Here is a 26,215-nt window from a genome sequence, read left to right as displayed (position 1 = left end):
TATACTTCTATCTAAAAAGCACTCCTGCTTCAAACTGAAGACACACACACTGAGAAGATAAGCCCAGTCTGACTGAAACCAAACTTTTCATGTTTAGCATTCTGAGATGACCGTAGGCAAGAGTCTGTTTTGCTGAACAAGGGTGGAATGCAAATGGGTCTATTGCTGACAGAAGTGCAGTGTGTGCAGAGATACTCTTTCTGCCTGAGGCTTATGACTAAGTTGCTAGATGACCTATTATGAGTCAGCCTTAGTCAACTTCACCATTCCCTAATTTCCACAGTTTCCAATTAAGGTGTAGTTTCTCTATCTGATTTAAGACAGATGAAAGGGGATGTCTCCTTTCTCTCACTGGGCGGATAAGGATTGCACAGCCGAGAAACCGCATTCCTAGTACTTCCCCTAAAGCACGCCCTTACAGAGGAGCATCTGATGTGAATGCCCTGTGATTCACAGCGATGTTCTGTTTCCCTGCAGTGTCAAAGCGTGCACACGAAGAAGTGATTTGCTCTTGCACCTGGAACTCTGGCCCTTTGTTCCATTCACTCGCAGATGCTTTGTGTAATTTGTTAAGTTGCTTGGGATGGAGCCAATATCAGTCCTGTTGTATGGCTACTTGTTAGCCAGGCTTCGCAAATGTCCGAGGCCCCTCATCTGCCAGAGCATTCCAAGACAGCAGTTTTGAAAAGCTCAATGGCTGAGGGCTGCCCTTCTGCTGTCATTTGTTGAAGCTGGAAGTGTTGCTTGTGAATAAATTTTTTACTTTGGCAAATGAAAAGCTGGAAATAATTTACTAACTTGAAGCTCCTCCCTTCTAAGTATTCTGTCAGGTCTGCCAAGGAATGGTTTTGGGAAAGACTGTAGTGTTTCTAAAATCTGGCATTCATTACAAGGGATTTTTCTAAGCAGAGTTATTGGCTTGATTATTTTTTCCCCTGAACATGCCATGTAAATTGAATACTGATGTGCAAATTCTGTCTTCATATATGACTTTTTAAATCTGAGCCTACTCTTTCTTCTAACCTTTGGTGTAATGTAAAACTATTTTCTCACCAAAATGAGAAACCTGTGGTGCTACAGGAGGGACTATGGAATACTTCTTTTTAAGAGATTATTTCTCCTCAGAATTTAGACAATGCCATACAAGAGGTTAATTGAGAAACAAATGTTATATAAATCTCATACTGAGCACTCTTCACATGGCTGAATATAATTCTTGGGTGATTAAAAATGCCTCTGTTGCCCAAGATCAAACCCTCCCTTTGTACTGTGTGTGCCATTGTATTCCTAGTCATTACACACTGGTTTCTGAAAATTTGGTGCAAATAAAAGTAATCCAGATGCAGTGTTCAGTGCCTATGTAGTTTAATGGTACATTTATTAAAATTTATCCTAGAAAGAAAATACTTCACTGCAAGGGCCATTGTCTCCTGCAGTGGTAGTGTTTTACTTATTAACTCCATGTCAGATAAAGGTAATATTAAGAATTTACTACTCACGTGGGATGCAAATGCTTTTAAAGTTAGTTGAAATAAGTTTTGGACAACATATACATGATGTTTGGATAGCTGGTTCAGTTAATATTTGTGTGTATTTCCATGCATGTCTCCTGATACTTCTAATAAGTGTACTGTTATTAGTTACTACTTAATGCAGTAGATTTCCAGGCAACATCATGACACATGTAAAGCATGCAAGTTAAAACTCATTTTTTGCAGCAAGGTTGCTTTAGCACCCATTAGCATGTGTATATAAGTGATCAAATATCTCCTATATCTCCAGTAAGTGCTCTGTCAGCAGACAAGAAGACATGACTAAATCTTTTGTTCAGGCCACAGAGTCTCTGCAAGGCTGCTGACAGATGAAATGGGAAACAAGCATAACCAGCTATTGAGGAAATGAAATCATTTCAACTTACGCACAATGCTTTTAATTTAAAAATCATACACAGTAATAAATTTTTAAGGAAAACTTCCACTCATTTTCACAAAAAAAAAATCTCCATTCTTTTTTGTGAAATTCAAAAGTATATCCTTAACTTTCCCCCAGGTGAGTGAATTTTAAGCTTTGAAATGTTGGCACATATGAAGAACCCAGCAGATTAAACTCTATCAGGAATGGAATTGCACATTGCTTTGTCACTTCATTTTTTACTAGAGAGTCAGTACCCTTTCTTCACTCTTAAGCCCTAAATTTCCACTTCAAGAATGAGTCTGAGCAAAATGTGTGTGTTTTTCTCATGCTAAATAGTCCCAGCAGGACCAGGTCAAATACAGCTGTACTTTGAATGAGTTGGCCTCGTAAAAATGGTGTAGGTATCTGCACTAGTAACAGTGGTGTAGGCACAAGTGTCTCAAATGCTGAGCACGATGTTATGTGTAGTACACCCTTCAGAAACGACCAGTAAATAATGTTCTACTTAAATAAGGGTTTGGGCAGCTGAGTACAGCTTTCCTAGGATAACATTTTTCAGATATTCCTCTGTGTGTGTTCATGCACACACAACATTTACTTTTGATTCCAGCAGTTATCAGTTTGGGATTTTACTTTATTATTATAATATTTTTTTTAAATCCTGAAAGCCAGGTCAATTTTTTTTTCCCTTCAAGTTTGAGGCACTAAAAATACATTTTTTGTGTGTGTAATTCATGGATTACTGTAAGATATTATCCTGCATACATCATTTTTTTGGCTCACTGAAAGTATATCTTGGGTCAGCCAGAGAATAGAATTATGTATCAAAAGTACTGGAAAAGCCCTCTGTTTGATAGCCAATGTAACTGTTCTGTGCAGCTTGGAACTGTGCTGGTGTTGGCATGCAGTTATTAACGGATGTCGATGTGCTGCTTTGCTTTGAAGTATTTCCTATTACTTTGCAAAGCTGTCCACTTGCGTAGCTGGCCTGTCACACCGGGGTGACATTGTTAGTTTCAATCATGTCGTTACACTGAGCTGGCCCCTCCACACACTGAGCTGCTCACTGCCAGCGGGAGCAGCTCTATCCCCTCTGGCATTTTGGTCCAGTCCAGTCAGCGTAATGGATATGAGACAAAACGGGTGTTTGAACAGTGAGATCATTGCTTCTATTTTATTCATCATTGAATTAATTAAGCCTATCATTATCTTGGGTTTTTCATCTGTTTTTATTTTCTGAAAAGAGACCAAAAGCATTCTCAAGTTTTTTTCTACAACTTCTCCAGCTTTAAGCAAAATAAACATAAAATTATTAATCTCTGAAATTAGTAATCTTTTCTTTGTAATGACATTTAGTTTCAGTTCTTGAAATGTTCAGCCCTTATGCACCTGAACATTTTGTTGGAAAATGTTCAGGCTGTTGTTTCTCTTTGGTCCGCTGATAATCTTGTAACTGTTCATGAAAGTGGCTCATAGAAAGAGGAGCTGATCAAAGCAGTTTTCTTTTACTACTTACCAGAGAGTTCTTCAGCAGTTAAATTTGTTAGTGCTATTAAATGAGAAATTATGACAATGAGCACCCACCTCTTACCAGCTGTGCTTTGTTTTCTCTCTGCAGATTTATTGGTTTAAAGATGGGAAGCAAATTTCTAAACGAAGTGATCACTACCGAATTCAAAGAGAACCTGATGGAACTTGCTCACTGCATACTGCAGCCTCCACCCTGGATGATGATGGGAATTACACTATTATGGCTGCTAACCCACAGGTAAATGAAGGTTTGGCTCCAGAGCAAACATCCTTCTGGACATAAATCTTCAGAAATCTATCTCATCTCACATATGCATGTTTTAATTAAATGATGAAGTCACCATAAAGTATGCAAGTTAGATTTCTGTTTTCATCTTGCATCAGTAGGGTGGGACTTTTTTATCTCCAAGAGATTAGCAACTCAACAGTAGTTTTTTTCCTATGGTTTGAGGTTTCAGGGGGAGTGGTGTCATTTTTTAATTACTCTTCCACTAGTTGTTTCAGCTGATAACATTTCAGTATTATAACTGAGCATGAATAGCACGTATATATAAAGGGAGAAAAAGATCCAATTTACCAGCAGAAGTACCAGTCCAGCAATTTAACTTTCTTTTGTTGACCCTACTCACTGACTGAGGCCCATTTTTGAAATTAGTGGGAGTATGTCACACCTCAACCTGCTTACATTAGGCAGATTGCAAGTCTGTAAGGCAAAAAAAAATCTATCATATTATGTAGCAGTCCTGTGTCGATCTTAAACAGTGCTTTTCTGAAACACAGTGTTACTGGTTTAGCAATGCCATTTTTTCTTTGCAGATTTAATACAAGAGCTGAGGGTACACAGCAGAAACCCACCAGTTCATTAGACATAGCCAAACTTACAGGTCATTCATCCTATGGAAGCAGCTTTTTCAATCTACTTTTCCCACACCACAGCAAATTGAGGGGAGAGAGTTGCCTGTGAGAAACCAAAGTAGTAACATAACTTTTGGGATGTAATGAATTATTTTCTTGTGCAGTGCCAAATATCTTGCCAATACTAGGCCTGCAAGGAGAATTGCACTGTAGAATAACAAACTGTATCACTGAGACAGAGTTTAATCTAAGCAGGAGTGTTGTGCTCTGTTTTGCACGTTGCTAGGTTACTCAGCATGACACTGCCATTTTTGTCTCACTCTTCAGCTTGTCAGTCCTGCTCATACTGCAGAGGGCTTGTGAATATAAGGGGTTGCACACAAGGGCAACACACAGAGCAGCTTTTGGGTAGATTCTATGAACTGAAGCGCTTAAATATGGGTGGTTTAACTATTATTTCTACATATATAACTAAAATAAATACTTATGAAATCTCATAAGGCTATGGAATTGTTCAAGCTGGGAGCTTTTACACATAGATGACATTGTTACAATACTTGTTACCATTTAAACTGTGAAATTTCACAACAGGTTTAAAAATACATGCATGCTCAAGGTAAGAAACGGTTCCTGTTTATCTTCCTCTAAGTGTTGTCTCAATGCATGCACAGAATTTCACTGTGTAGTGTTACCGTGTGATCCAAAATCTTGGAGAACTTGGTGAACAAACTGCCTTTGTGTTTGGGCACTGTACTCTGTCCCTGAATATTTACAGCCTCCTTTGGAGCATTTGTTGTTCTGGATAATGCTCATTCAATGGCACAAGAGTGACCCAGGTTACCAGTTCTGGTCATTGATGGCACTACTTTGTTAGTGAGTTTTTGGATGTACTAAAATGAGCTGGGTTTGTGCAGTTCCCAGCTTGGAGCTTGAAAAAGCAGCTTTGTTAAATGATAAAATTCTGTGCTTTTGCTTTTTTCCCCTCTTTGGAGAAGAACCAGAAGCATCTTCCTCTGGCTCCCCTAAACAAAACATCTGTGTTTCACCAAGCCCATTCTATTCTCTTTTTTACAGTGTAATTCCCAAGCAAACATACTTATCTCTTCCACTATTTGCTTGCTTTTACTATGCATTTAACAGTACAATGGAGGCAAAGAAGGGCTGTGAGTTAATGTACTAGCCTTTCACACTCAAAGATCTGGATTCCAATTCTTTTAAGTCATCCTGAGTGGAAATAATCTTGGCAAAGTCTTCTCAATTCTAATGGAAAGTTGTCCACGTCTCAAAGCTATCACAAACTTAGGCAAATTTGGCAACCATTCCTTAAGAAAGCGAAGTACGTCAATATAAGGGAGCTCACATCAGAACTCCGATGGACTGGTAGATATTTGCTAAGTTGTTGCTGTGTTTGATCATTGCTATTGGAATCACCAAACTCTAAAGCAAAAGATGTGTTCTCAGCTGATAGAAATTGGTTCTTTTAAAGCAAAGGATTCAGTTCATTAAAGCTCTGCCAGTTCATGCCATCTCATGACCTGGGCTAACATAATAGGATTTATGTTGTAAAATGCCTTGTTGACAGACCCTGGAGATCATTCATGGTCGTTAACACCGCAGGCCCCATTGCCCATGGTGTAAAGTGCAGCAAGCTTTACTTAAGAGTCAGAATTAAAGTTCTGACACACCACTGGGGTTTGTTGTAAAATTTGCTATAGAAGTTAATCCAGAGCAAATGGACCCAGGGCCTAGACAAACACAAAACCTTGCCTGGTTCAGGCCTTTAGTTTGAAGATATCCCTTAACTGAGCTCTATGGGCTCTCATCAAGTTCTTATTTTCACCTTTCTTTTTATCCCAATCTCTCTCTGCTTCTTTGCATTACACACCCACAGTCCTCGGGCTGGAGTTCCCTTAGTTTCTAGGACATCGTCTCATTAATTACTTCCCACTCATGTCTTCCTTCCTCTTCATCCTGTGACTTTTCTGAAATCTTTGGTTTCCTGCTATCATTCCTAATCTTCACTATCCAAATTCCCTTTGTGAATTTCCCTTACTGCGCTTTGTGTTTCCATTTGTGACACCATCATGTATTGAGATATGCAGAAATGATCCCAAACTATGTGTATTCATCACCTGCCAGAAAAATATTAATATGTAGTGGTAACCAAAATAGAAATCCATTTGTTCCAGATGTCTTTAATGATCTTGTAACACGAGGGGAAAAATAAAGCTTTTACATAAGGAATTGCTGTGGGTCTTGCACAATGGCTTATTTTAATGCAGGGATTTTTCTTGAGGGCTAAATGGGTCATGGGAATAGAAGTGGAACACAGACTTCATTTTTAAGTGAACACAAAAGTTGTTGCTATTTGAAGGCTTCTTGTGAGCCCAGTGAAATTGTTTTTTGATGGGCTTTGAACAGTTCTTTAAAAACAGCTATTTGCAACCCCAAAAATACTGTGATAAAAATATTTGTTGCTTTTGTGCTGACAGACTTGAGTGTGGAACTCACAGCTTAGAGCTGAAATACACTGCAAAGCTGATGTGGATGTTGCCTTACTGCTACTAGCCCAGGGGGCAGAGCACCACCAACCTTACAGGGCAGTTCCATCCCAAATCTGTTAGGACTAGTGCTTGTGCTTTAGAACCTGTCTTCTAAAACACAAAGTAAAAGAAAAAAAAGGGACCAAATACACCAGAGCTGTGTTTACATTCATTGAAAATAACCTGAATTATCACCAATGTCCATTAGCAGAGCTGTGCCTTTCGGTGCAATTCCTCAAACCAGGTTCACTCTGCAGAGAGGACCTGTTAAGTACCTGTCAAATTATTTTGGTTTTCACATTAATGAGGTTTTTTTTGAGTTGTGGGCCCACCAGATCAAGTAGAGCAATCCACTTTGGAGGCAGCTGCTCTGCTGTTTACTGCCAACAGTCCTCATGGGCCATCTTCAGGACCTTGAACTTGTCATTCTGCTCACGTGCCACACAGAAAACTGCCCACATCAATAACAGTCAATGAGAACTTCATTGCCAGTGGTATTAGCAGTCTTTTATTTAAACAAAAAACCAAGTATTATAGTCACAGTCATTCTAGTCTGTTCTGTGTTAGATTGGAAGCTAATAAAATGGGTAGGCAAAAAAAAAAAGAACAGATCAGGTTGAACGTTTATTATAACATATTTTAAGTCTTTTAATGTTCCTTCTTTCTATCATCCTAACAGGGCAGAGTAAGTTGCACAGGCAGGCTCATGGTTCAAGCTGTAAATCAAAGAGGCCGCAGTCCTTGGTCACCTTCAGGTCAGCCTCACATAAGAAGGTATTTGATGCTTTTTTTTTTTTCTTTTAATAATATGGATTTTGCAGAATAACTGGGGTAAGGTAAAGAATGTGAGGTAAGCAGATAAGTTAAAGGCATGGCATTCAGGAAGAAATGTGACCTCTGCTGTCTGAAAATTGCTGCAGAACTTGCACACTCAGAAGTATAAGCAACCTCTGAAATGACATGACTTTTAAATATCTTTAAATTTCCCTGTCTCCTCATCCTTTTTCTGTGGTGTTCACTAGTTACTCTGTATCTCAAATTACACTATCAGTTGTTGGGAAGGCTCTTGTCACTTAGGATTTTTAAAAATATTTCATGTGATTAGGATTCTACCAGGAACCTCCAACTTCTGCAGCTTCTAGGAAGTGTTCATTTAATAACTGCATGCCAAAGAGATTTATCAGATTTATATTAGAAATATTTTAGTATTTCAGTATTTAATATTTCAGTTCAGTTTCAGTTCAGTTAGAAGGAATTATGAGTCAGATATCAAGTATTATACTTATCTTTGGTGAGTTTACCATTATTCCCATATGAAGCTATGGGTTAGGTTTTTGGGCCATATAAGGGAATTTTCCCTTCAAATATTTTTTTTTCTTTGCCCAAAGCATTTATGAGGCTGTTTAGCACAACTAAGACAGCTTTAGATGATACAAAAAAAAATGATTTTTGGTACCAGAACTGTTTTCAAGGGACTGTGAGGGCTCTGGTTTCTGGACTCTACTGTAATGAGGCATGTGCTTTGCTTAATGGTTCCAACAGCCATATAATCTCAATATTACCCAATTAATATACAGAGTACAAGTAATTACACAGTCAGTGTACAACCAGGAAAGGATTTCTATAACAGTACTGGTACTAGTGTGTGATGTAGAACTGCTGCATATAAAACAGGCTCTCTTCCCCCTTCTGGTAGCTATAAAGTACTTGGAAGTGAGGCTGGTTGGTTAAAAGATCTTGTCAGTCTTATTCCTACATGGAACAAACTGCAACCCTGAAAGCATTTCCCAGCATTTCTCTGAGATGGCCACCAGCTCCCTCTGCAGTGTGACACCCTTTGTGTTAAGCCTAAAGCTCAGAGTGCCTCTGGAGGGGAATATCCTGCCAGGCTGCACTGTGTGAACAGCACAGAAAAGTTTGGGACCACCTGGTGTAGCCTGTCCAGTCACTAATGCACCTTCAGATAATGGATAAAAATGGAAAGTCCATGGGAAAAGGAAAAAAGGGAAAATGTAGAATCAAGCTTCAGCTGAATGAGTCAGTGCACATGGGGTTACAAAGGGGAAAGACCTTTAAAAGCAAAGACAATGGGAAGACAGGTAGGGGTGAAAGCATCAAGCAGCTGCCACTCCTGCAGTCCTGAAGGATAAAATGTGCGTCTCTCTCTCTGTGATGGACAGAACCCTCAGGTAGTAATAGAGGAGGCTCTTTCCAATCTCTCCAAATGCATTCAAAGTCCAAGGCTGCTTCTGGCTGGTATTTTATTTTCTAATGGAGACAGGCACTCAAGTAGCTGCTATTGCTTTGGGTTGGGTGTTCAGTGAGTAGTGAATTATAAATAAGGGATTTCTGTACAGCAGTTTAATTAAAATTAGGGCAATTATTGGGGATTCTTATTTCCTGTAAAATTACCATGAGAAGGGCTTACGCCATTATCTTTGCTCTGGAAGAGCAGTTTCTGTAAGCATTCAGCACAGAATCTAGTTTAGTGACAGTTCGTACTACTCCCACCAGAGAGTTCACACAAGACTGATAAAATGGAAGCACATAAAACCTTCCTAAGAGACTCTTGCCATTGGCTTTTCTAATGTAATATCCCAAATTACTGTTCCCCCATATACTATGGTATTTGTCATGTCTGTTGCCATTGACTTTTGATAAGTAATATTCCTATGGTATTACAGTATCCTTTCTATAAGCTTTTCTGCTTGAGAGTAACAAAACAGTTTGCTTCTTTTATTACGAGTGTAATTATTAGCTTAATGAACTTTATGACTTGTTACACTATTGACAGGCTTTTTTTCTGAAATACATTTCATCTCTTACAGAATGTGTTCTGGCAGAACTCTGGGGTTTTATTTCATTCTTAATATACTTTTCTGAAATTTGCTTAGCTGACAAACATCACTTTCTTAACATCACTTGATATGGGTGGCTACTTGAATTTTCTGATGTGTACAAAGCTTGGACTCAATCCCTTAGATGACAAGGTGTTCAAAAACATTGTGTCACCTAAGCATGGCAGCCGCAGCCTCAAATTTAAAATGCATGAGAAAATAATCTTAAAATGCATGAGATTTAAAGAAGATTTAAAAACTAAATATTCCTATCACCTTGCTCTCAATTAGGGGATTAATTTGAACTTAATCTCCTATATTCCAAATTAGTGATCGTTACCATATGGTCAGTCATAAAGTTTTCTTCATCTTCTTGCTCACTGAAATTCCCAGTGCATTGTACCATACCAACCCGTGGAGTCTCCCCTGGACACATTTAGTACATGATGTCCGTTCTGCTGATAACTAATCTCTGCACTGTGATGTCTGCACTGCAACTCCGAAGAGCACACAATGAATCCAAGAGTTATTCCAGTCTTTTTGTCACTGCTAGACATCTGAAGCTACTTGGCTCTAATAATTTCATTATATTTTAAAACCACAAAATATTTTAGAATTGAAATTACTCTAGTTTCACCTTTCAAGGCAAAGGCTTAAAAGAGAGTCTGATTTTAGGGTGAACTTACAAAGAGGAAAAAAGAAATGCAACATCTGTGGTCACAAATTCTTAACTTCTTTGTTTTCCATTTTTTTTTAGCATAAATTCCCCCCCCACACATTTACCAGTTTAGACTAGTGCTGCCTTTTCCTGCAGCTGCAGCAATGAGATGGTGGCTTTCACACTCCTGTGGTGCCAGTCACCTGTTTGGCAGCTTCGCAAAACTTTATGAAGCACCAGTTACTTGTACTTTGTTGGCAGCTTATCAACAGGATGCTTGTCAATAACGTGGAGGCAGATTTTGCTCAGGTTGCTTGCTCTGTGCAGCACCCACTTGACTAGATACTATCATTTCTAGTCAGTCTTGAAGAACTCATTACCAAACATCAGTACACTTGTTCCCTATTGCTCTCCATCTGCCATCCCATCTACCAGCACAAGGCATCCATGCCTCTGAAACTGATCAGAGTTGCTTATGAGCAGCAGTGTTGGACCTACTGAAGTAGCTTTAGACATGTTCAAGTGGCAAAAACTGTGAGGTGCTTCAGACATGGATTTAGGTACCTGAATAGTTACATGAGCTCTTAGTGTGTGCAGGGATGTCAGTCTGTGTTCCCCAATTCAGTATCCAGACATACATTATTAAGCAGTATGGAATGGATATCTACACAAGCCCCCCCAGCTCTTCCATTTGCCCTTAGTTACAGCTGTCGGGAAACTGTTATGATCATTAAGAGAGAATACATAGCACAGGTGATGCTTGTGAAGTCAAGCGCAGCAATAGCAGAGAAAAGGGCAACAACAGAGAAAGGCAAAATAAATAAAATTCAAGCAACTCTAATTAAACTGCAGCTTCAGTGGAGCAGAGCGTGCAGATGGAGTGTTTACCTTCCATGCAGCAGTACAGCATCTTGTTTTCAAAATGTAAACATTGAGGGTTTTAGGCTCTTTTTTGTTGTGAATTATTTTAACCTGGAGAAATTACCTTGGGGAGTAGAAAATGTATATGGGCACCTGTACTGCAGCAGAGACACTACAAACAGCGGCCAAAACAGAAACACTGGCAAAAATTAACATCATGTGGGATTCAAAGAAGAGAAATTCACTGTAATGTGTTATTGATAAAAGTGGTCTTTGGAGGATATTTGAGTAGCTCCTCTCTTTTACACGGGATGTTACTGTGGGCAGCAGCTGGCTCCAGAATGGAACCCATTGGAGCTGATCAGGCAAGGACAAAAGTGGACATACAATTTTGTTTCAAGATTTTTTGATTACTAAATCACACAAATGGAATAATCTAATTTCAGTGGAAACAAAAATGTAGTTAAATGAGGAACCACTTAAAAAAAAGGTTTGATGGATTAAATTAACAGGCAAGAATAGCAAATGCTGAAAATGGATTAAATGATGTCGTGGAATCTTAAGGTGCTTGATACTGTGTATGGAAACAGGAGTTATTTTTCTTTCCTTTTTATTATTTATCAAACTGTTTATGATACCTTTATTAAAATTATTTTTAAAATATTAAAAAAATATTAAAAACAACAACAAAAAAACCCCAAAAAACCCCCCAAAAAAACACAAAAAAACCAGCAACCAAAGTTATTCTCCCTATTGCTCACAATTGAAATCTCATTGTTTCAGTTCCACAATTTGGTGGCATTGAAAATGTTCAGGAGTCTGTCATACAAAAAAACTGTTAAATGAGGAATAAATATATCCACAGCCATTCAATACACAGAATTTTCTGTATAGTCTTCACTAGTGCAGAAAAAGAGAAGACAAGTCTGATGTGAAAGTTCTCTTGTCAATTGAGATGAGCTAGCTTTTAGCTGCTGTTATTTGCTGAAAGGGAACCATGATTAATTAACATTCCATGTACTTTCTGGTGTAATCAGCAGCAGTGAGGGGATTAAATACACAGAACACTAGACATGGGGAACTGAAGCTACATGCTAAGGCCTGTCAGTTTGTTTTATCTGTATTTCAGTGATTTAAAGATGAAACAAAAATACTGTCATTCATAAAATTCATTAACATTACAAGCTATTATTCTACAGCAATGTTGTTTTATAGGTCATAGTTTGTCACAACATGTGAATTAAATGAAAGTAATCAAATAACTGCAGTGTCATGATTAACTCAGTCTGGGCCAAATGCTACCAGTGCATGTGTGTAAATATGGGGTGATTACAATATTAGTCAAAGAAGTGGTTTAAAATTTAAACCAGTCTTATAAGTGATTATGGTTCTTCTGATTTAGCAGAGAAAAAAAAATAATTTACCTTTATTTCATGTTATTTTAAGACCACGATCTCGATCAAGGGACAGTGGTGATGAAAATGAACCAATTCAGGAACGATTCTTCCGGCCTCATTTTCTGCAGGCTCCTGGAGACCTGACTGTTCAAGAAGGAAAACTATGCAGGATGGACTGCAAGGCAAGTGTCATGCAAAGGGTAGCAGCAGCCTTTTGATAACATCAGCTGACTCAAAAACCACATTGGTTTCTTTTCAAAGCAGTTTTGCCTATTGGCAGTTTCAGTGCCTGTTAGTAGGGTAATTAATCTCATTGCTTATGAGTGAGTATGTGGACAATAAAAGTTTGCCTCCCCTCCAATGAAAGTGCTTCAGGCAAACCTTAGAGTTCACAGTAAACTGATTTATAGAATTCAGCTACGCTGGGGTGTGGAGGGAAGCAGCACACAAAAAAAGACAATAAAAAGACAATGTGTTTCTACATTTTAAGTCCTTTTACTACTTAAGTTTTGAACCCCGTTAAAAGTTTCAAACAGTATAAACCTGATTTATGACTCTGCTGAGCAGAAATAGTTCAGGCTTGTGTGACTTGTGTTTACTTTATGCTGACCTATTTGGGAGAAGCTGTTTTCTCTGAAGCAAGCTCCCCACAGCAAGTGGCACAGCTTTTAAGAGTGTAGACTTGTCCACACAGACCAAGCTGTGTAGGTGGTGCTGTCACTAGGGCACACCTCAGTGGAATGCAGTTTCAGAGGTCAGTAGTTAGTCAGCTAACATCTTTTTGTCTGCAAGTTTTCCAAAAATAAGTTAATCTAGAAAGGACTATCTTCTCATTCCACCTGAAGAGCAAACAATAAAAAAGACAAAAGGTGTCACCCTGCCTTTTGTTTTGCAATGTATTATTATTTAGCTTCTAGCCTATCTACACATTGATCTTTTTTCAGTCGCGCCCAGAAGACATCATGGAATTCAGGGAGTTGGCCAGAAAGTAAGTAAATGACTACAACTGACTCAATGTGTAAATCAGGACAGAATTGGATCTTTAAATCTTTTGGTACACTTGCAGTAGCAAACCAAACCAAACTTCCCTGAAATAACAAGTCAGGACTCCTCCAGTGTTTCATGTGACTAAAAAAATTTCCCACTGTTCTCTTTACACTCAAGGTTAGTGGATTACCAACTCCAGACTTAAGCTGGCAACTTAACGGCAGACCAATTCGCCCTGACAGCTCTCACAAAATGTTGGTGCGTGAGAATGGGGTGCACTCCTTGATCATAGAACCAGTCACATCCAGAGATGCTGGAATCTACACATGCATTGCCAGCAATCGAGCTGGTGAAAATTCATTCAGCCTGGAGCTCACTGTTGCAGGTAACATCTTCATGCTAAACTGTCAGACTGAGCACTGCCAGGATAACATGAAAAAATGAAACATGAATGACGTCAAATGACACATGGGGGGGCGGAGGGTAAGAAAAGGAAACCTGGCAGTAACAGAAGTATGGTGTATTTATAGGTGAAATATTCACGTTATGTTGTGGCATAAGTTGACTGGCATGTAATGTCTGTGCACAGAGTTATGAAAAGGGGGCTGCTGGCCTTGAAGCCACAAACCAGAGTATTTCCCTAGATGTTTTTTCTGTAATGACAATCCGTGCAGACCCACGCCTAGCCCCAGGCAGCCAGTGGGAATGCTTTGTGCATTTCGCAGCATGTCAGACTAATGGCACTGCAGACTTATGGTAGAGAAGGTCCTTCTTCAGTTAGAAGTCCATGCTTTTGTGGAATATGGGAAAGCACTTTTTACCAAGCATAGTGCAGACAGTTTATCTAGTTGTCATGCTCTACTTTTCAATTATTTTAGGAAAAAATCAGCTCTTTAGCATTCACTTTTCCCCCTGTTAAAATAGTGATAGGACTGTTTTCTTCAGAGGAACCAGGACTGAACTTCATGATTAATGAAGACAACACTTACATTTCCTGCCTCTTAGGTCTTTCATAATTGTTTTTAGCACACTGCTGAAAGAAAGGCTATGTTTTCATAGACAAATGTCAACATAATTGCAATCTTTATTTTCACAGCTAAGGAAGTACAAAAAGCACCTGTGTTTATAGAGAAGCTACAAAACACAGGTGTGACTGAGGGATTCCCAGTGCGACTGGAGTGCCGAATCTCAGGGGAGCCATCTCCTCAGATATTTTGGAAGAAAGAGAATGAGTCACTCACATACAACACTGACCGAGTGAGGTTAGACTGGCTTAGAATAATCTCCCCATGTGTAACTTCAATGATGATTTATCTTGTTAAACAAATAAAAACCTAAAAGGTCACATGAACATTTTGTGTAAAGGGTATGTCATAAATATTAACTAGTGATTGTAATAATTTATGACATTTACTCAAACTTGCAGCCAGCTTGGTGGCTGAACCAGAAATAAAATGTTACTTGTTTTCCATCATTAGACTTACACTATTACCTTTGCACTCTAAGCAAGTGGAGAACTAGTTTTACTCTTCCTGAATCAAGACTACAGAAACTTGCTAGTGAAAATCAAGGCTCCAAAGGAACACTGTGCTTTTCAGCAGAAACTCTGATTCATAATTCTGCTGTACAGTTAAACAACTAAGATTCAGTATTATATATTTTAAGATCTTCCTTGAGTTTCTTTACCCTTTCCACAAAAAGTCTGGGTAAGATCTGGTGATCCTGCTAGTCCAGATGTCTTAATCATAATTGTGAAAGAAAAGTTATTTCATGTGGGGTTTTTTTCAGTTTTCAGTACAGGATATTAAACTGCCAAATTGTCAAGCATACTCAAGCCTTTATTTTCTACTTGCTCATTTCAGAGGAAGTTCCATTTGAATTAAAATTTTAATTAAACTACAATCAACCTGTAACTGAGATTGGGTTGATTTAGAATGCAATTTTAAAATAGCCTACACTGGTTTGTGATTTAAATAGTAATTTTCTACTCTTCTTTTGATTAGCATGCACCAGGATAACTACGGCTACATTTGCCTGCTTATTCAGGGAGCTACAAAGGAGGATGCTGGCTGGTACACTGTTTCAGCTAAGAATGAGGCTGGGATTGTGTCTTGCACTGCCAGGTTGGATGTTTATAGTAAGTAGTTTCAATTTTCATGATCATATTAATCCCCCTAAAAGCAATAGCTCTATAAGTTTTGGGTTGTTCACAGAATGGTTTACATTGGTCTCTCTTTCTTTTGTTTATAGTTTCTCCTCAATAGTAAACATCTACTTCAAGACAACAAATGCTCTGTCAAAGTATATTTCACTATCTTTCAGACACCTAAAGCAAAACAAGCTTGCATGCTTTCTGATTTTGCTTAGTACATTAAATATAACTAATTAACAACAGATAACAGCATGATCATATGATTTTTGTGGATCATTATTATGATTGTTTTGCTGGCACTTCCTTAACCTTTAGTTTTCTTTTGTACATTAGTCTGTAATACACCTGTGACAGCTACCAAAAGAGTAGTACATGTTTTTATGGCTTTCTGCTTAATTACTCAGTTTGTTCCAAAGCAGCCCCACCCATAGTGAATGTTTCCTTAAAGAAGTGTCTCTTACCAGTCTTCCCATAGCAAGAATTAAGGGTGGGGGGAAGGGGAGAGACTGATAAAGGATGGTTTCTGGGGTGGTGCTGGAAGTGGGAATTGTAAGAGATTTGGCTCATCATTCTTCAGCAAGGGGTGGCAATGGCAACATATATGCAACAACTAACCCTAGAACAGGCCTGTTACTGTAACAGGTGTGCACAGAAACAACCTCCTTTGCTGTCACCCTTCTCAGTGGCACAAAGAAATCTAGAAAACAATGCCAAAAAGTAACACAGACTCTTATATTTACTTACCACATTTGAAGGTGAAACTAGATGCCGAGAAAAAAACACAAAAAACAATGCCAAGAAATTAAACAAATTTACCTTTGATATAATGGTTTTCTGCTTCTCAGAAATTACTACCTCCTTCACAGAGGGTTGACTGAGCATCTGGCACACTTAGATGCACAGCTCAGGAAGGTTAACACTTTTTCTTTCCTTTTTAATCTGTAGCTCAGTGGCAACAACCCCCTCAGCAGACCAAGCCAAAGAAGGTGCGGCCCTCAGCCAGCCGATACGCTGCTCTCTGTGACCAAGGACTAGACATCAAAGCAGCTTTCCAGCCGGAAGCAAATCCAGTCCACCTGGCAATGCAGCCTGGCCTGGTAGAGAGCGATGATCTGTAGATTCAACTGCTGCTTCCACCATTTTCTCTCAAAGCAGAAACACTGAAAGCCATTGCCTTGACCAATGATACTCCTATGTCACTTTATGCAAGGGCAGACACCTTCATGTACAAAAGATAAACAACAAACACAGTAACCATATATTCCTTATTCATTATACCAAATTAGAAGAATAGATAGATTATTAATAGAAATGTACACATTGCACAACAAATCACACTCACCAGTTCCTTTACCTATGTTGCTTCATATTCCTTTTCATAGAGGCCAAAATGCATCAGAGAGATTCTTCACTACATACCTTTGTAAGCAGTAGGTGGATGCTACACAATCTTAATGGTGCAAGATGTTTTCTTCAAGGGTTATCAACAGTTCTAAAATGGCTACACATTCTGACAGCTACAATGAACAAGTGCAATATTTTAAGAATAAACAGGAAGGGACAAGGAAAAGAAATGTAAGCAAATGCTGTATCTCTGCAAACTGCTTTCTATTCAACAATGAAAAAAAAAAAACAACTTTCTGTCAATGCTGTTTATATGGACATCAACACCCTAACTTGCAATTCATTTGTGTTTTTCCTTTTTGTCATCTTGGAGGAGGCTTATTTACAAACATGTAGCAGTGGAGTCTAAGCAGAAGTAATTTTACTTCTGCAGGACAACAAAGAGTTGACACATAGTAACAATCTATTCCAGATTACACAATGGTAACTAGATGGGAAGAAATGCTGATAGTATAAACCACTGCAGTGAGCTACTGCAAGGGGTGGGAGGGGGACTAGGCAAGAGGATGAAACTCTCTGGATTTCTGGACAGCAGTGTGTAACCTTGTAATACTCCCGTTAAAGACTCTGAAATTCTAAGGGGAGCTGAAAAATAGGGAGTGTTTGTATGGGATGTTTGACTGTTCAAAGCTTGTATAATATGATGAGGATTTTAGAAATGTATAGTAAGTGAAAAATGGGTTGAAACTGCAATATGGATTTAAGCGACAAGTATACACCACAGGTGATAGCTTTGCAAATCTGAGGAAGTAGAAAATGAAAACAGGCAAAAAAATCCAACTTGCTTTTTGTATTTTCTTCTTAACATGTCTCTGGTTGATTTTATTTTTTCCTTCTCCTGACCACAGGCAAATGTCAACTCTTTTAAAAGAGGGGTGAAGTCTGTGCACCATAGGTGAAAAGCTTGAAGGCTGTTTACAGAATGCAAGGCAAATCCACTTGGAAGTGGAGCCCCACTTAAGTCACACCTGACTAGGTAGTTTTAAATTAGAACCAAATGAATTTCAGTTGAAGGGGAGGGAAGGAGAATGAATGGAAGAATTACTAGGCCTGACAAGGAAAATGAGTGTTTGATGGTACGAGCTACAATACTTTGCTAGGAAAGGAAAGCACTGTATTCCTTATATGAAGCACATATATGGTATCTTTCATTATTTATAATAAAAGTGTTGAAATCTTTTATCTCAGTTCATTTATTCAGAAGTCCTGTACTTAGGGGTTTGTTGTTTTTTTTTAAAAAAAAATTTTGTAATTGTGTACACCATATATTGCATTACTGCTATACGTGTATTGCTTTGTAAGTACACAAAGTTTGTTTTGTTTTTTAGTGACTAATAAAACTTTAGCACACAAGGTAGTACTATTCTGGTGCAGGATATGACTAGTGATGGGGATGGTTAATCTAGATTAACATCATAGTCTGTCAGGTGGGAATAATCTGATTTTATTATAGAAGTATGTCATATCTTTTGCCAAATTTTCCTCAACTGTGACATGCTAATTTACTTTTTTATTTAGCTTCACTAGCATTATTTTGCCACCTTTTATTTGTATTTATAAAAATGTATTATCATTACGTTGGACTGTTGTGCTGATATAATGTGGGTTTAACATCAATAAATATTACACAAATAGAAAGTTTTCCTTCTGGTAAAGATTAATAACTATTTTGGTACAAGCATTGAAGTGTAAGATTTGGAAATTTTAAATATTATTAATACAGATTAAATGAAGCCTATAAGCAGCATCTAAAAACTACTAGAATTTATCAGAATAATCTGCCTGTGACCTGGAATTCTTATTTGAACAGAACAGAGGAACATTACTCATAAATTCTGAGAAACTTTTGCCAAATAGAAGTACTGGAAGATACTTTTTTTTTAAAATAGGTTAGAATACATGCAGGTCTTGTTTTGTATTTCAAATAATTGCAATACATCATCACTTTACAACTGATTCTAAGTAAAAGGCATGGTCTGAGCATTGTTAAATTAATTTAAGAACCTGATAATAAGACAATATAAAAAATTTTAAAAATTACTTACAAAATCCTGACTATTAACTAGTTTCTTCTTATCAATGTGAAGATACCAGGAAAGATGTAAGATTATCCATTTTTTCTTTTGGGTTTACACTTCAAGCATTGATCACTACGAACAGGCTTATGTCAGCAATTAAGTGAGCACTGACATTAATGGCAGTACTGCAACTGAAGTCACTGCAGTTGTGTCTGTTCACAGTACATTTGGCTTTGGCTTGGGGACTAAAAAGCAGACTGCTTTTTGAGCTTGCTGAAGATGAGGTCATCATCACTTTTTGCCTCTGTATATATGTACAGACACACTTAAGTAGTAAATCACATCTCTAAGCAGCAACGCTGTTTTTATGAAAACATTCAGCTGTGCTGTTACTTAGTTACTGGGACTGTTTGGGTTTACAAAGTCAGAGATAGAAGCGTGGCACAAGCAAATTAACTTCTCAAGCCAAAAATCAAAAATTCTTGGAAGCATCAAAGTAACTTTCAGAAGTTTAATCTTCTTCCACATAGTCCAAAGACAGATAGTAAGATGAGAGTGTACTTTTTGTCATATTTTAAGACCAAAAATAGGACTTTTTGCAAGACTTCCAGCTCAGGTATGGGAAGACTTTAAATTACTTAGGAATCTGTTAGTCCAAGCATATTCACAGCAATCAAAGACTCAATGCAACAACGATCAGGATGACGACAGAAACCTTTCAAGAATACCAACAGTGAGGTGCAAAATTCCACATGCATGAAGATTGTTCCAGCTGGTGGAATAGTTTACAGCTTAGCACACAGTGCCCTTATCCTACAGCTTTAAGGCAATAGCAACAATTAGTTAACATTCACAATTTGCTTGCATCACAGCTAACTGGCAGCTGAGGATCAAAACCAGTCCAACTTGAAACCCCAGCTTATAAATCATTGTTTCTTTCTGCAGCACCACTTTCAAAGTCTATTTTAAATCACTTAGTGTGTATGCCAAGAGATGCCTTGATCCCCCACATCTGGACCACTACATCCTCACCTCTGCAAGTAGCCCAAACAGATTTCATATGTAAGTACTTCATGAGCTCACATTATCCAACACACCATGATGCTGAGGGGATGAGCTGCATGCTCTGACTGCATGATCCAGCTGCCAAACTCACACTGTGCACTATAGATAAATTCATGCATGGACTAGAAATGCCTGCTTGGATTATGCATATTGGCTAATTCACTCCCTCACCATTCAAATGTAGATGCAAGGAATAGAATTTACTGACATTTATTTCATTCTCCTGAACTAAAAGAAACAGCCTTTCCTCTGCACAGATTTTCTGTTTGAACAGAAATACAAGCACATAAAACACATCAGGCAGATGGAAACACAGCTCCTGCCCCAAGGAATTTACAATGTATTCCAAACAGCACACAGTATTCTTTGAATTGTCTTAAAGCTTGCAACTCTAACTCAAAATTAAGCCACTTTGCATTCCCTAACAGAAATTATTAAAGTATAAAAATATCTAATACTGCACTGTATCTCTACTAAAAATGTGTTTGGAACATAATGCTCAGTCGTGTCTAGAGCAAAAAAACCAGACAACGAGCAGCAGTACCTGTACAGCAGTGATTTCAGCAGCCATACAGATGAACTCCAGTTCAACACCATCTAGAAGGAGAAATTTTGTACTTTACAGGACAACTGCAGTGTAACAGGTTACCCTGGGGATTGGCCAAGTCTTGTAACTGCTATCACTTTTTAGTTCTGTAGTAGCATAAATGGTCCAGAAACAGCTGCAGAACAAGAAAGCAGAAAAAAAAAAATAACAGTACATGGCAATTGCACAGAATGATTACAACACTTACAGAAGGAGCTCTACAACTCCCTTCACACCGAATGGATTATGGTAGGTCTTTTCTCCTGTGTGTTTAACAACAGCTTCAGGGAAACATATTGTCAAGCTTTTTTTGGACAACTCTTGGCCCAGACATCACAGAGTATTTGTAGACAACTGAGGGTACAAAACCCAGACTGCCAAACAGGACCTTTCTGAGCTACTGCAAAAGGTGCTAAAAATAAGGTAAGACTTCCTATACAACAGGCAATGTACCTGTAATCTATTGCAAATTAAGGATATCTTCATGTTGGTGTCCTGAAAATTATGGTGAACCGTAAAATTACAGCTGCTCTCTGTTCTATATATGCATTTCAACAACAGAGCTACAAAAGTCTGCATAGAATATATGTGGTTCCAGTCTGCTGCTGGCAGGGACATCTCACCATCCAGAATCACACATGCACACTAAATGACATTGAAACAAAACAAGAGAAATTACTATACTCCTTTGAAGTTGGGGAAGTTTTCAGTAGAAATTTACCAACTATCTGAAAAAGTAGGATAAAAGGTCGTATTGAGAGGAGCAGAATTAAAACACTGCAACTGAGAGCTTTTAACAGGTCATTGGCATCCAGGTGTTGACAGTATAGCCTCCAGCACAGAGCTGGAACATGTAGTTTAATGCATCCAGCATTAGAAATACCCAGCTGGGAGATTTGCAAGTTAGAATTCACAAAATATCAAACTGCTTACTAAAAGGCTTCAACAATACCATATAATCAATTTGCAGTTACTCTTAAACAAACTGTTCAAAATCATACAGCAATTCCAAACCCATCAGCACACTACAGGTGTAGGGGCACCTCAGTACCATCAGCCAGCAGCCTGGGAAATGTTGAGGAACATCCACACAACTCCATCTGTTCAGTGACATCTGCCCCCCATGCTCCCACTGACACTGCCCTAATGTGAGTGTAATGATACCAAGTAAGCTCTGGTGGCTTTTACTTGGGTGTGGTCTCATGGCATTTGATACTGACATACTCAAAATGGCAATTTTGTTACATACAATGAACAAAATATATCCCAGACCTTAACAGATATGAGCTGTTAACATAAAAAAGAAAAACAATAGTTGTCCTTATAGTCATGCTGATCCAAAGATATCTGACAAGGTACAGGTAGCATTTTTTATTAACAGATGCATCTACAGCGAAAAGGAGCCTTTAGCATATGATCTGAAATTGAACACAATGCATGCATGAAAATAAAATATAACTTGGGACTTAGCAGAGTTCTTCTTCAGGCACTAAGCACACCCAATGACTTCTCTCCACAATTACACTTGACCTGTCTTTTCAAACACTGATTAACTGAATCAAGTGGGTGCACCTGGCCTTGAAGAGTTCCTTTTCCATTTGCTTTACTTAAATGAAGTACAGAGAAAAAAGTCACGTAATTGCAACAGGCAATATACATTTCAGAGTCATGCAATACAACCTCACAGTGTGCAACACATAAAAGTAGGAAAATTTGTCTTAGAGCAATGAAACAGATTTTGCAGGCTGGGATTTAGATTTCACTGATCTCAGTAGGAAATCCTTTCCATCTTTAGAAGTCATGCCTTACAACGCCCAGCAGATCAGGATATATGGAACTGGATTTACAAAACCAGTAACAGGGATGCCAGACACCAGCTTTGCATTTACACAGGCAACTCCACTTCCCTAAAACAATACTCACCAAGTCATTACCAATATAGTAATGCCTTAGGATAGACTGCCCTCAGGAGGCCACAGTGAAATCTCTTCATGGGATACAACCCTAACTCAGCATGCACCAACTCAGCCAACATTATATACATCTGTTACCACAGTCTGCAAAAACTCTTCCCTGCCAGAGCTCCTCCACACAGCTGCAATATGGTAAAAAAATCCTAAACCAAAACCACCTCATGAACATTTTATGTGTCCTGCTACAAACTTCTACTGACAATAATCTCAGAACAACAGATGGCTTGTGTTGGAAGGAACCCTGAAGATTATCTAGTTTCAAGCCGTCTGCCATGGGCAGGGACACCTCCCACTAGACCAGGTTGCTCAGAGCCCACTCCAGCCCACCAATTGCAATAAATGCCTCAAGTGCAAGAGAAGACTGTGTTATGACAGTGAGTTCATGACAGCAAATTCTAAGTTACAAACGTACTTCTTTAGAGAACAGCAGAAGTAAGGCTCCAATGACCTACCTAGGGCAAAAGAAACAACAGTAATCCATCATCTTCCCAAAACAATGCAGAGAAGACATACAAAACAATTTACTTCCTAGGTCTATAACGTGCTTCAACTAAACCCCAGAACATGCAAATCACACTACCTATGAACTTTGAACTGAATCAAACCAACAGAAGAACAATTTTACATTTCCTAACTTGGCAGTGACAAGGCAGGTCACAGTGATGAGTAAAAACTGCAGTACACAACCTTCTTTTAGCAACAATATCCTCTCTGAAGCAGGAAACCAGATGAGCAAAAACTCACAGCAATAATTATGGGTGAGTCAGAAAGAAGGTTGCTGTATAAAAAGACTGCATGCTGAATTAAATGACAGCTGGAAAAGCAGCCACCCTCAAAACATTCCTTGATAGTCTCTTTAGAAATTCTGTGGTGGTAGTGAAAGGCCATGTAGAAACCAGTGACATGGGGTGGGGCAAGTGAAAAGATCTGGAATAAAACATAGAGTAAGTTAAAGACCACTTGCACTGCAGCCTTCTTTAAATGCTCCCAAAACTAGGTGGATGAGGCAAAGTTTCAATGCATGCCTGAAAAAACAGTTCTAGAAAGAGGACTACAGATTCTTTAGAAACTACAGAAACATGGAGTAGTGAGAATCCATAAAATACTATTCTTAAAGAGAAAGAACAAGCAAAGAGATGTTGCTATTTAAGAGATTATAGGAGAGTTTTAAGCAATATAATGAGTGAAGAAATACCAGATGGGTAAGAGCACATTCTCTCACTTCCATTAGGAATGGAAACACAGAAATTATGTATGTCTAATAAGATAGTGGACTGAAGTTTTCAAAATTCAATTGAGAAATTATTGTAAGTCATTTGTGGATGTCAAGTGCAGTCTGACTTGCAAACACCCACATGCAAAAAAACCCCAAACATTTATATACAGCTTGGCATAAATGCCAGCAGCACAAGACATGAAGACCAAATATCTGCTTTTAATCAAGGACAGTGACAAACCAGACAGACTAGAAATATGATGAAAGTAAGATTAAGCAAAGTAAAACATTGATACAAAATATGTAGAAGAGTCATAAAAATAAATATCAACGTATTAAATAATGCAATCCAATACCGATTGAATTTCCAAACCTAGCTGGGTAAACTCTGTTATTAGACAGCATTGGTACCCACATCATTAAGAAGGTGACCATAGCTATGACATCTGAGACGTGTAAGGCCAGCAATGTAACTGTGATGACAGACAGAAATCATGAGTATGTTGAATAAATGTCACACTCAAGAGGCTGAGATCACTCTTTTAATATATTCTTTTTCATGCAGCTAATCAGGGCCACCCAACTCTGGCTGTAGTCACCCCGACTGCACAAGGCCTGAGCCAAAATGCTATTTTCAAATAGTGTTTTTTTTAATGGTTTAAATAGTTGTTTTTTTTTAATGCCAGTTTATTGACCAAGTTTATTAATAAAGACAGAAGTCCATTACCACAGACTTACATAAAAAAGAAGCAACATATAATCAGAAAACTATTAAAATGAAGCCAAAAAGACAAGTCAAAATCAAGATACAGTGCCCAATGACAACATTAAGATTGAATGTACTGAACTTCAGTACAATGACTTTAAATACACACATCAAATTTAACTTATTTTTGTGGAGAGGGGGAAGCTCCTAGCATTTAAACATCAACCTTTGTAAAACCAGCAGTCTAGCTTTAGGAGTCAAATGCAATCAGTCACTGAATGTAACATTTAGAGCCAGATCAGAGTGCAGAGGAATAATCTGCAAAAGGGCACTGACAGTGACCAGCACCTCAGGAACAGGAACCGTGCCTGAAGAAGACAAGCAGATGGTCAAAGTAAAAAGCAAAATGCTCAAGGAAGGAAAGACCACTGAGGAGAAAAAAATCCCCATACTCTGAACAAATCCCTATGATCAGTTTCTGGTACCATGCAGGAACTTGAGGAGAACCTTTACAGGCAATTTGTTCAAGGTTTTACTCATCAGAGCACAACATCAGGAAAGATTACAGAAGAAAGAGGGACAAATGGAGGAAGATGGGGGCTATCATTCCTCAGTTCTAAAAGAAACCAAGTAAATGCAGTTTGAAACTTCTGAGTGAAACCTGCCTCATTATCAAGTGACTGGAAGCTGGCAAAAGTGACAGCAAGTTTTTGTGATTTCAGTGGGTAGAACAATCATTTGTTTTTTAAGAAGAGATTCCAGAGGGATCCAGGGAACTAAAGACTAATAATATTTTTCTGTACATAGCAAAGTGTCAGGAATTGTTCTAAGGCCAAGAAAGCAACAGGATAAACATACACAGTTGCTTTTGCAAAGGAAAATCATGTTTTATAAACATTTTAGAGTTCTTCTAAAGAACTTAAAAGAGATGAGAGTACAGAGATGTAATAATGGTGCATGCTTGAAATTGTAAAAGGCATCTGACACATTCCCTTGCCAGAAACCATTAATGATGCTGTGCTGCCAAAAGAAGTTGTCATATCAGTAAACTGTTTAAAGACAGAAGACAAAGGGCATGAATCAGCAGTTGTTCTTTCCTAAGGACGTGCAGTGCCAACAGAACACCACAATTTCTCTGTTGGGGCAGGCAAGGTACAACCTATTTCTAAGGGTTCTGAAACAGCAGTTTCTGAATGCCACAGTATATTACAACAACACTAAGTTACTCAAAGTAACAAAGGGATTAAGGAATTAAAAAATTGCATAACTATTTCACTTAAAAAAATGTGTTAAAACCAGCAAACTAATCTCATTGTAGATATCTGAGAACAATTCATGCTGAAAAAAATACAAACATTTAGACTTTTGTACATATATATTGAAACGGACTCCAAGTTGACCATTAATTATTTGGGACTGGGTTATTGTTTTGAAAATATAACTGCAAAGGTTAGGAAAAAGCAAAACACTTATGCATAATTTTTGGAAACAATATAAAATAAAACATAGAATG

At 38.2% G+C, this 26,215-nt stretch overlaps 1 protein-coding gene and 1 long non-coding RNA gene across 11 annotated transcripts in view; one reads left to right on the top strand and one right to left on the bottom strand.

Annotated features, from left to right (window-relative positions):
- The window catches only part of PALLD (palladin, cytoskeletal associated protein), a 186,345-nt gene extending 167,569 nt beyond the window's left edge, over window positions 1–18,776 (top strand). For all 10 annotated transcript variants that reach the window (XM_086890292.1, XM_086890294.1, XM_086890293.1 and 7 more), the window contains 7 exons: window positions 3,533–3,682; window positions 7,522–7,616; window positions 12,645–12,777; window positions 13,760–13,967; window positions 14,679–14,844; window positions 15,586–15,719; window positions 16,680–18,776. In XM_086890292.1, the coding sequence (XP_086746418.1) occupies window positions 3,533–3,682; window positions 7,522–7,616; window positions 12,645–12,777; window positions 13,760–13,967; window positions 14,679–14,844; window positions 15,586–15,719; window positions 16,680–16,852 (1,059 nt within the window). In that variant the 3' untranslated portion in view covers window positions 16,853–18,776. The remainder of the gene's footprint in view (window positions 1–3,532; window positions 3,683–7,521; window positions 7,617–12,644; window positions 12,778–13,759; window positions 13,968–14,678; window positions 14,845–15,585; window positions 15,720–16,679) is intronic.
- Window positions 11,795–12,739, bottom strand: LOC147653049 (uncharacterized). Its single transcript, XR_015287194.1, has 2 exons — window positions 12,623–12,739; window positions 11,795–12,182 (listed from the first exon to the last, which is right to left on the bottom strand). It is a non-coding gene; the product is annotated as an uncharacterized LOC147653049 (long non-coding RNA).
- Window positions 18,777–26,215: the final 7,439 nt, after the last annotated feature.

Source organism: Cyanistes caeruleus, chromosome 5, assembly GCF_971803275.1.
Source record: "Cyanistes caeruleus chromosome 5, bCyaCae1.hap1.1, whole genome shotgun sequence".
Classification (NCBI taxonomy): domain Eukaryota; kingdom Metazoa; phylum Chordata; class Aves; order Passeriformes; family Paridae; genus Cyanistes; species Cyanistes caeruleus.
Note: the sequence above shows the minus strand (reverse complement) of the source record. Positions and strands in the feature narration are given on the sequence as shown.